The following is an 11,249-nucleotide window of genomic DNA, read 5'->3' on the forward strand; positions in this document are numbered from 1 at the left end:
TGCCCTGACCGTGTCAAGGTCAGGTGCCTTTACAGCTGCCAAGATGAACTTCATCCGAAAATGTTATTTTATGGGCTCAAATCCCAGAGGCCTGGAATTTTTCTTTTCGCCGCAAAAGCGAGGAAACACTGGAATAGGGGAGCGGGGGTGTGGGGGTTTTCCTGATGACTGTTGACCTTCATTTAGTCAGATTGACTGTATGCCAATCAAGCCACTCATTCCTCTGCATACGGGCTGAGGAATTTACTGGGCCTCGGCAGCCTCATTAAGCAGCGCAGCGAGTGAGGGTTGAGGGTCTGTTGTTTGCACTGGCTGGCCTTCTCATAACCTGCGCCCCTTTGTGCACTCATATGTCCCTGCTAGAAAGCACCCTTGTCTCCAGGATAGTGTCAAACCGGCCATGTTCACGTGACGTCTCTGGTGAAGCTCATACAAACACAGCCGTTGCCATTGACTTAAAATAGTCATTGTTGTTTGACTGACCAAGGGGAATCTTGTGAGAACGGCCTGATCCAGACCCGCGTAACCTTGGAGCGCAAGTCAGCAGTTTAAATAGATTGCTCCAGTTTCATTTTTTTTGTTTTGTTTTTGAAGTTCCTTTTCCGCTCTCTGCTTTGGCTTTGTTTTGGCACTCAGCCTTTCATGGAGGGAGGCGGTGGGGGAAGGCCAGAGATCAGACACAACTCATCCCGTGGTAATACACACGTGAGAGCAGTCAGATGGTTGACTTCCTGCAGACGTGAGTGACCCCACGTGAAATTGAATTGCAGGCTCAAACCAATATCTTGGATTTTTCTTTTTGCAGATGATACAACGCAAGCTTCAGCAACAGTTGTTTAGAGTTTAGTGTCAAATTTCCAAGGTGGGAAACAATATAAATGTTTAATTACCTGAACATATTACACACGCGATGCACAACAAATTGATGGATAAGTACTTTTAAAATCAGATGTTAAAAATAATGACCTACTGCTGATCGCCCATGACAATTTAAAGTTTTGGTTCAGAATTTAACAGACATGGAACTTGACATGCTTGACTTGCTTTTATGGGCCAAATAATATGATGTCGCTGGCCAGAACTGGCCCCCGGGCCTTAACTTTGACACCCATGGTTTCGACGGACACTCTGAAGTTATCCTTTTTAAAAACTGTCACACCGGGAACCATTCATAAAAGTTTCATCAAAACAAAAGACCCCCAAAAATATTCCAATGCTTTTATAACTTTAGCTAACTTATAACCGTCGTTTCTGACTGACAGTATTTACGAGCTCAGAATCAGAGTATCCACTGTTGAAGCCAGACACATTGGAAAATGTGATGTGGTTCAGACCCCTACATACCAGACGCCGCAATCTGTCCACTCTCCTTCATGTACACAACATTGCGGTGCCACACTTTACTTGTTGTTTAGGGCCATCTGATAAACATAGCGTGACTAAGGCTTGACTTGGGAATAATAAAAGTGAGCGAGGCAGGGTGCGAGGGGGCCGAACTCACATCCCCCTATAAGAACTGTGCACTCTGGGGAAAAAAAAATACGATTGTCCGTCTCCTCATTGGTTAAGCACGTGCTTCGACAAAGAAGCTGTTGACGATCCTCCGCCAGTTTTGACCTGGTCCTTTCCGATGCATTGTGAGCTTTTCTTCGACACAGTCACAATAACAGCGCAAACAAAACATGTAGTGTTTCTTGCCCGGACTTGTTGAAAGTCAGGATACAGAATGTCAATGGTAAAACCAGAGGGTCATGCGACTCTTTGTATGTAAAGAAATAAATATTTGGATTTATACTCTGAACCTCAAGAGACAATCTACAGCACTAAGATACTCCAGGAGACTTATTGTTGTTTTCCAGTGTAACTGGCTTTAGATTTTCCAGGAGAATTTTTTTCAGGAAATACTAATGCTACACCTTGAACTTTTCAAGTTCATTTACCATCAGGATTGAACATTCAGATTGTTGTTGCAGCTGGTAGACTTTGTAGTCTCTACTGAGCGAGCAATCATATTACCATGACGGCTTGGTCAGATCTGCTGATGAGGACCGTGTGATATTATTTAAAGCTGCAGAACAACATTGGGCCCGAGATTTTTGAGAAGAGGCTGGCCCCCCTGATGCATAGTTCGATGTTTACACCTTTTAAATCACAGAGGATAAAAGCATACTGTAATTGCAACCCCCATGAAGCTCTGTCGTAGAGAGATGTGCACGGACACCTAACAGCAAATATTTGTGCTATTAACCAAGTCTATGTTCTTCCGGCCACCAAACAAACACCTTCCAGACTGAACCACTGCTGGCAATTGTGGGGCTAATTGTTACTCATTACTGTATTTTATACTTTTTATTAGAGTGTAAGCAAATTCTAACCCAGATACCTTGTCAAGGTGTCTTTTTAGTGCTCTCAATAGACTCTGTAAATTTGTTTATTTTGTTCGGCCACATTTTTTTTCCCCGAATCCAAAAGCTTTATACTTAGTGATTATATCGTATTACATTAGACTTGTGACCAAAACAATTAAAATGTTTATCTTCCATTACAACATTCAACTTCAGGGGCCCTCTTCTGGTCGAGTGGCTCTCATGTGCTCGCCCTAAAAACGGGCATAACTTCATTTTCATGGCAACACAGCCGCGTTGTGACCCTTTTGGCGTTTTGACACAGAGTGGCCTCGCCTCTGAATCATCCCACAATTTGGTCACAAAAAGTAGTCGGCGCTCAATGTAAATTCGCATGAGCTGTCATTTTCATGTCAGGGCAATCGACTAATTTGATAGTGGGGCTTTTCAGCCTCGCCCCCAGATCATCTGCATATTTGATCACAAAAAGAAGACTACATTTTAGATTTTTCGAAAAATAGTTTGTTTTGCAGCACAGTTGGCCTAACAGGATTTTTGTGTATTTAATCAAGGTGCAGGATGACACATTCTTTGCTCTGCTGACGTTTGTGGGACAATTTACAGGATTTTATTTATAAATGTGACACCAACATGGTACATTTCCTCTGAAACATTGTACAAAACAAATCTTTGGACCAATTGCAATCATTATCATTTGAAACATATTCAACCAGCATCCCGTGTCTCTTGGCTCAAAATGGCGTACGCTTATGTCTGGTTTAGTCTGCTTTGCGCTTGATGTACGATAATAGGGCGACCGATTTGTTGCCAATGTGGAAGTGACAAATGAACCTTAACCCTGTCCAAAGAAGCCAACCTGCTACAAATAATGTACCACTCATCCTTACAATGTCCCGTTGTTCAAAAAGTCGACCTTGAAACGTTCTCAGTCATCGTCTTCAAGTCGCTCCGAACCAATCAGTGGCTGGTCTTATCCGAAGCATTTTGGCTCACTCTGTTTATTGAATTGGGAGCTTCACAGTACATCAACGTGGTGTCGAGCTCCATTCATAGCTCCACTATCACTACATTAATCTGCTCAGGGCACACTGTCATGGAAACTGGTGTTTTCACAGACAACAGAAGAGTCCTCCTCCCAATGTCGCAGATCAAGTCAGTGTAGCAGCCATTTGCCCATCTGTGGCTAACAGTCATGGAGGGAGTGCATCTGTATACACATTTCTAGTTGTTACATGTCAGCTAAACGATGTGGTTAGTCTACAGATTAGGTGTTTGAGTGAGTAAGTCATCAAAAAAAAGTTTTCTTGGAGGCAGAAGCGGGTAGTCAGGCGATTGTACAAGGCAACGCCTTGTTTTTGTTTTTCAGAACAAGAGGGGCAGACGAGGGAAGTGGGCTGCAAGAATCTTGCCCATTGGCTCAAGTTACCCTTTGGATGATGTATATGGAGCGCTGCCTTGTGCAGCTGAGCACACTGCGCTCAAAGAGCCCTTTTTTTCCAACCGAGAGAAAGTCATCCACTCGCTCTTAGCATGCTCCCTTCCAGAAAAACACTAATAGCCCCCTACCGTCCCCCACTGATCCCTCCGCCAGCTCTTTCCTGCCTGCTTCCCCTGGACAAGGTCCAAGTGCTTCATGTGGCTGGTGACTGGGGCAGGTTGGAGGTGGAGTCCCCGCCCTTGTCCTCTGAAGACACTTGTTTTCCGACGAGATGAGGGTGTGTTGGTGTTGGCAGAGTGGAGCAAAAGGGGTGAGGCAATGGGGTCCACGGATGAAGGGGGTGTATTGCGACTGCCCCTTGGGACAGGAGGAAATAAAAGAACCAGAGAACTTTCACACGCCCTTTCCAGGGAATGCCAAATGCACCTGTCAAGAGGTAAAGTCTGTTTAAAGGACATTAAGCAAGTTTTCATTTCCTTTTAAACTTGGAGCTGGCTAGGAGTTCGGAGAGACGAGGCCGTGGTCCCCGGCTGACCTAAAAATGAAACAGGCTTCTGAGAAGGTCTTGTGTACAACGCACTGGCAACACCCTTCCTGAAGACGAAACAGGGAAAAAGTTGTGCTTATGTCAGAAGTGAGAGTTTGTCCAAATGTTGCCCCCCCTGAGAGAGCTTCAGCTCCTTGATAAGGTTTACTGTGGTCGCAGCAAAATTCACTGGAGACTGTCCATTGTTGGTGTTTGTTTACTATTCAGAAGGAGTTAGCCAAAGGAACGAGGGACTGGGGGTTGGGAGGTTGCGCAGAACAAAGAAATGGTTCATGGACAAGCTTGACTAATGGAGGATTGAAAGGCCCTCATGAACAAATTAGAATGGAGCAAGGACAGACTGGGAGTTAATCCGCTGAGATATTTTCTTTTTGGAGTATCAAAGTATCCCGTTGGATAATACATACATTTCAGTCTGTGTGGTAATGCTTTATTCGTCACCATCATGGAATTAGACCTGCGCATGTGCATGTACAGAGTTGTTGACTTGCGGGTTCAAAGGACATTAGTTTGGCATGGGGGAGACTTGGCTTCAACGCACGGCTTTTTGAGGCTGCAGTTTGTCTCTTGAGTTCGACTTGTACAAGGGGGAACTTCCCATGCCTGTCATTTTAGTTCACATTAACATTCGCTCCTAATTCCGACTCTCCAGGAGCCTATGACAGATCCTTTAGCTGTTCAACAAGTGAATAGGCGAGTGTACAAGGCAACGGTACTTGCTGTGGTTTCCCACTTAGAGCAGTTTTGTTTGTTTAAATGGAGTTTGCTTCCCCCCTGGGGTAGTCTTTTTTTGTAGTCTTCAAGTATGAAACCAATAATTTAATTCTAATAATTGTTCCCTATAATTGTACACACTCTGAAACTCGATAGTTTTACATAAATGTGAATCCCCCCGAAAACATGTTCACCAGATCGGGAATTGCTCGCTACGCCGATGTTTGCCTTGGACATGTTGAAGGATTGTAGAAGCAGACAAAAGCAGACATTCTTGGCTCAGTTCTTTACAAAACACCAGGCAGAAACCACTTCTGAGAGAGAGCTTGAATCAAAGAGGGCAAAAAAAAAAAAAACAATGAGGATGCAGTTAAAAGTTCAGTGACCATCGTTTTTAGTCTTTTTTTTACATTATGCACAACTCTGATTTATTGTATATTGTATATTTATAATAATCTAATTATAACAGACATTTGTTACATATTTTAATGTATTTTTATGCTTTAGAAACCATTTATGTCTGAATTTAGGGAGGGTTGTAACGGATTACTGCGCTTACATGAAAAACATGTCTCGACTTAAAACATTTTCTCATTTAGAAATTTCTCCCAGAATTTATTTTGGAAGTAGGGGTCCCATCGCATTGGCATAAAAGCACACTTATCATAGGTCAAGAAGCGCAGGCGATGTACTATACTATACACTCATTTTAAGGACAAGCATGCAAATCCGCGGGGAATCATTCCTAATCGTGTAGTAACCAGTCTTTTTTCTCCGTCAATATTTCTTTTCCCTCCCAAGACAAGAACAGCAAGTCTTGGAAGAGAAGTATTTACAAAGGCCCTTTAAGGTCACGACGTCTCACAATTTACTGCTTTTGGATCGTCACCCATTCACCTTTCACTTATGTGCTTTCAGACGTGCCAAACTAAGGCTGTACTTGGAGCAGCTGAAGAAGTTGGTGCCTTTGGGCCCAGACAGCACCAGACACACCACACTGAGCTTGCTGAAAAGGGCCAAGATGCATATCAAGGTATTGAAGGACGCTACACAAACGACAACAATTTTTTTTTGTACGTCAGCCAAATTTTGGCAAGATCTCTTCCTTGCATCTAATTTTGTAGGTGTCGTGTTGTTGGGATTGCAGAAAATGCCTCCTGGCCTAATCATATGAAAGACTAATTTCATTGATACACTTCCACAAGATTCATAAGCAAGAATAACACCATGCCCTGAGTGAAGCATGTTGCTTTGAACTTTGTTTCTCTTCAGCGAGAGCTCGTGAGCTTTAGTCAAGGTCGTAAGACTTCAAATAGAGGAGTTCCAAATAACCATTTTTGGGGGGATGGCGGAGGGTTGAAAAGAAAATTCAGACGTCTGCTTAAAAGCAAAGCTGAAGTAACAACGTTGTTCTGTTTACGAGCCGCCGAAGCAGCAGTGCCATGTGGTCGGTGGAAAATTCCGTTTTAACCCTTCATTTCCTGTTTATTGTGCATGACGTATCTGTGCAAATAATACAGTCTGATTTGTGTCGGCTTGTCTAACCGGAAGAGCCCTGTTTTTTTGTGTGAAACGTCTTGTCAATTTGACGCAAAGAAAAAAAAACAGAAGAATCTCACCACTTCCTTCATACATGCCTTTGTACCTTGACCCAATTGGAGTGAAAATAAAACCAGTTTGGTATCGATGAGAAGGCCGAATCAAACCGATAAACACGTTAAGGCAAAAATTAGTGCATCCAAAAGATAGGCTACCAAAAGATAGGCTACCAAATGAAAAACAAAGTAATGTAGTTTATTCCATACATTGTAAGAATGAAAATTGTAAAGAGCAGTACATTGGGGAGACTCAACAAATTCTCAAAAAAAGACTTTATCAACATCGCAGGGATAATACTAGTGGGCCTCAATCGGCAGTACATTTGCACCTAAAAGCTAGCAACCACTCATTTGACGACAATGAGGTTAAAATCTTAGCGAAAGAACATAGATGGTTTGAAAGGGGGGTGAAAGAGGCGATTCTTATAAAACAACAAAATCCTTCATTAAACCGGTCTGGTGGTGTGAGGTTCAATTTGGATCGTTCATACAATAGCCTGCTCAGGCAAAACAGGTTAGGCAACTTTCGCAATGCTGATGAGGGTCGTTATGCTGATGAGGTGATACCGGGGGGAGTGGGTGTAATAGGCCAATCGTTAGTCAGGAATGTAGGAACAATCAGTGGGGCCACAGGGGGGGGGGTCCCGCGCCCCCCCCCAACCTGAGAGTAGGGACCTATCATAGCTGTGTCCGGCGCCACCAGGTCTGGACATTAGGGATATATAAATGGGGCCGATACGACCAGTCAGACTTTAGTTCGCTGACGAAGCCTCTTGGATAGGAGGCGAAACGTCCGAAACCTTCACTTTTGTACAGATGACGGCTGAAGAAACCTTCTCATCGATATCGATGAGAAGGTTTCTTCAGCCGTCATCTGTACTACAGATGACGACTGAAGAAACCTTCTCATCGATGGACCACTCCTGTACGACTGAGAGCTTACTCATACGAACCAGTTTGGTAGACTTTCATTTTTTTGTTTGTTTTCTTAAAAAAATGGCTTATATATTTTATTATGTCAGACACGTCCAAAGTCCGGCCCGGGGGTCATATGCTGCCCATGGTCAATTTTCATCCGGCCCACAACGGAGGCTGTGGGGCGGATGAAAATAAAATCAATAACTTCTGGCCCGCATGTAGAATGACTACATTGTGCAGTAGCGCGGTTACCTAAGTGTGCTAATTGCTTCCATCTAGAGGCTCAATTAGGAACAGCAAGTAAGTATAGGAGTAATTGACCAAACAATGGCTTCAGATTCGGATAATATGCTTTCTTGTTACACATCCATTTATCAAAAGGATTCAAATACAGAAGAGGAAGAGTAAAGCATACATGTTTGCAATCGATTAAAGAATTACTGTACTGTACATCAAATGGTGAGTATAGTTTTGCTTTTTTGATTGTTGCTGTGCTGATGACCATTTTGTGTTTGGAAGCCTTTTACTGAGCGAGTTGCTTGTTCTGTAGCCACAAAGGGACATAAGTCTTCTTGTGCCGGTCCCAAGCCCGGATAAATACAGAGGGTTGTGTCAGGAAGGGCATCTGACGTAAAAGCTGGGCCAAAACAAACATGCGTATCGTACCTCTGAAGATGGAGGTCACTGATTCGCTGTGGCAACGCCTTGAAGGGAAAAGCCAAAAGGAAAAGAAGAAGAAGACTGAATGAGCTCCCCAATTTTCTTAATAAAAAATGGCATCAATCAACAAAGAATAATTACTTCTATTCAACTGTTACCAAAAAGTTTTTGTTAAAAAAGTGAATTTAAGTGAATATTCCATTTTCAATGTCAATTTAATTTTAATTTTTGTGTTTCAAATGAACCAAAACACATGCGCAAGACAACTAAAGATGTAAATAAAAAAAGCGAATGTGAAACACAGAATGGCTCGCTGAAATTTATTGAAATTAATTGCTGTTATATGGAAAGAACGTCCGCCAAAGTTGGCCCCCACTACATTTTAAACACACCAAATCTGGCCCCCTTTGCAAAACGTTTGGACACCGCTGTTTTATATGATCAATCACCAACTTCAAGTGAGAATTTGACTGGTATGATGTCTGAAATGGCAGCAATCTTTTTTCCACAGCTGTATCTCTTAGTAATAATAATACATGTCATTTATAAGCACCTTTCAAAACTCTCAAGGTCACTTTATGGTCACATGATAAGTTTTTCTGTGGGTGAGCAGCGGCAGCCACACGCGCCAGCGTTCACTCAACCTGGTATTAACTCAAATAGATAGAAAGCTAACTAGGTGGCCAATAGTAAATTTCTCCACTACAGGACAAATGAAGGCTAATCCAATCCAATAGATAGCTAATAGATAGGTAGCTAGATAGCGAGCTAGCTAGATAGCTATATGGCTAATACTTTACTTTACCACCACTATTATTTCTTGTCTCCATGTCCATCCATCCATCCATTTTCTGTACTGCTTATTCCTCATTAGGGTTGCGGGGGGTGCTGGAGCCTATCTCAGCTGTCTTCGGGCACGAGGCGGGGGACACCCTGAATTAGTTGCCAGCCAATCACAGGGCACACAAAGACGTACAACAGTCACTTTCACACTCACACCTTGGGACAATTTAGAGTGGATAATCTGCCTGCCATGCATGTTTTTGGAGTGTGGGAGGAAACCGGAGAAAACCCACACATGGCCGGGGAGAACATGCAAACTCCACACAGGGAGGCCGGACCAGGACGCTAACCAGCGACCTCTGCACTGTGAAGCCTGTGTGCTAACCACTCGACTACCAGACCGAATGTCTCCATGTCCTTTTTGAAAAAATAGCAAAAAAGATTCTGTTAAAAATAAATTGTAAAACCTTAAAAAATTCTACAGAGGGGTTGTGGTCTAAAACAAATCTTTTCTACAACGATTTACAAAAATCACTCGAATGGAGGAATGAACCAAAGCCCGGGAACACCAGATTGCGAATGTAATGTGTCCTCTTGTGTCGTGACAACTTTACCTTGAATATCACATGCATAAAATGAGGGAAATGAGTACCCGAGTGAGATTTTGCTACCATTTCTGATTTAAAATGAGCGTGAATCCAACATCAGTGGCCCTTTTTTCTGTATATGTTTACAGAAGCTGGAAGAGCAGGATAGGAAGGCTTTAAACATGAAGGAGCAGCTGCAGAGAGAGCATCGCTACCTCAAACGCCGCCTCGAGCAGCTCTCGGTGTCTGGTTCTGTGGAGCGCATTCGCACTGATAGTATGGGCTCCACCATCTCCACCGACTCTGAGCAAGGTACACTGACCTCCGATACATCGATGATGTCATTCCATATATAATATGTTATACCATTTATATTTTCATTTGTGGACCTATTGGCTATTTGTTGAAAATGTTGCTCATTCTTGCCTTATGGTATTGGTGGTTTTGGTATTCAAAAATGCTATAAGCTATCTCTGAAGTCCTGGCTTTTAAGAAATACAGTAAAGTCTCGTTATATCGATATCGGTTATATTGATAGTACTGCTTATTATGATACTATTTCTATGAACGCAAGGAGAAAATGTACATGCCGCAGGATCGGATATATCGATAGTCTGGTTATATCGATATTTTTTCCGACTCCCGAGAATATCGATATAACGAGACTTTACTGTAATAATAATTGTCGTCAAGGAAGTAATGATGAAGTGACACATGTTGCCTGATGTACTTCATGAGGATTTTTTTTCAAAATCAAATAATATGGAAGACTTTTTAATGATGGATTTTAAGGTTTGTCAAAAGATATATTGGAATTGTGGCGGTGTATTGGTATATGCCGGTGGTGTCCTAACTTTTTACCAAGGGGGCCAGAATAGGTGTGTTGCGAAATGTAGGGGTCCCAAAAATTGGTGGATTTTCTTCACATACAACAGCAATTAATTTAAATACATTTCTGGGCTTCACTTTTGCTTTTTTTTAATTTTCATTTCAGCTATATTAAGTATGTGTTTTGGTTCATTTGAAATATGTGAATCAAAACAGATACCTTAACTCATTCACTGCCATTCCTGAATTTATGTGGGACTTGAAAATACAACGTAGAGCGCCATTGCTCTACGCGCTGGTCAGACCTCTTCCACAAAGGGGCAGCCTTTCCCTTTCTTTTGTTAGCGCTTTGTTTCAGCTTCAGCTGTTGTTCAAGCGCTATATAAACCAATATGCATGTATTGCATTGTATTTTGGACAGCCGCCCTCATTTCAAGGTCATATAACTCCAGACCCATATAACTGGCAGTGAATGAGTTACATTTTTTGTTAGAGTTGAACAGAAGTAAGTTTACTCTTGGGTGCGAATTACATTTGAAACATAAAAAAATCTCACCATAGCAGTTTAACATGTCCAGAATTTTAAACACAATAACAAAAATTAATGACTTACAAAGTCCAAAAACTACTTCAAATTGAAACCGGAAGTGGCCAGTTTCAGAAGGTCCCGCCCCCTTGTTCGTGATGTCACGCCATGACGTCTTGCCTTGTTCGAGAATCAAAACAATGGCTTCAGATTCGGAGAAGATGCTTTCTTATTACTCATCCAGTTAGAATATGATTCAAATAGTTCTCAAGAGGAAAGCATAC

The 11,249-nt window shown here is 42.3% G+C and overlaps 1 protein-coding gene across 1 annotated transcript in view; it reads left to right on the forward strand.

Annotated features, from left to right (window-relative positions):
• The window catches only part of mxd4 (MAX dimerization protein 4), a 41,581-nt gene that overhangs the window by 22,011 nt on the left and 8,321 nt on the right, over window positions 1-11,249 (forward strand). Inside the window, exons 4-5 of the mRNA XM_089006263.1 lie at window positions 5,984-6,098; window positions 9,761-9,923. Of these exons, the coding sequence (XP_088862389.1) occupies window positions 5,984-6,098; window positions 9,761-9,923 (278 nt within the window). The remainder of the gene's footprint in view (window positions 1-5,983; window positions 6,099-9,760; window positions 9,924-11,249) is intronic.

Source organism: Hippocampus bargibanti, linkage group LG10 (genome assembly GCF_051943395.1).
Source record: "Hippocampus bargibanti isolate YZ-2025 linkage group LG10, ASM5194339v1, whole genome shotgun sequence".
Classification (NCBI taxonomy): Eukaryota; Metazoa; Chordata; class Actinopteri; order Syngnathiformes; family Syngnathidae; genus Hippocampus; species Hippocampus bargibanti.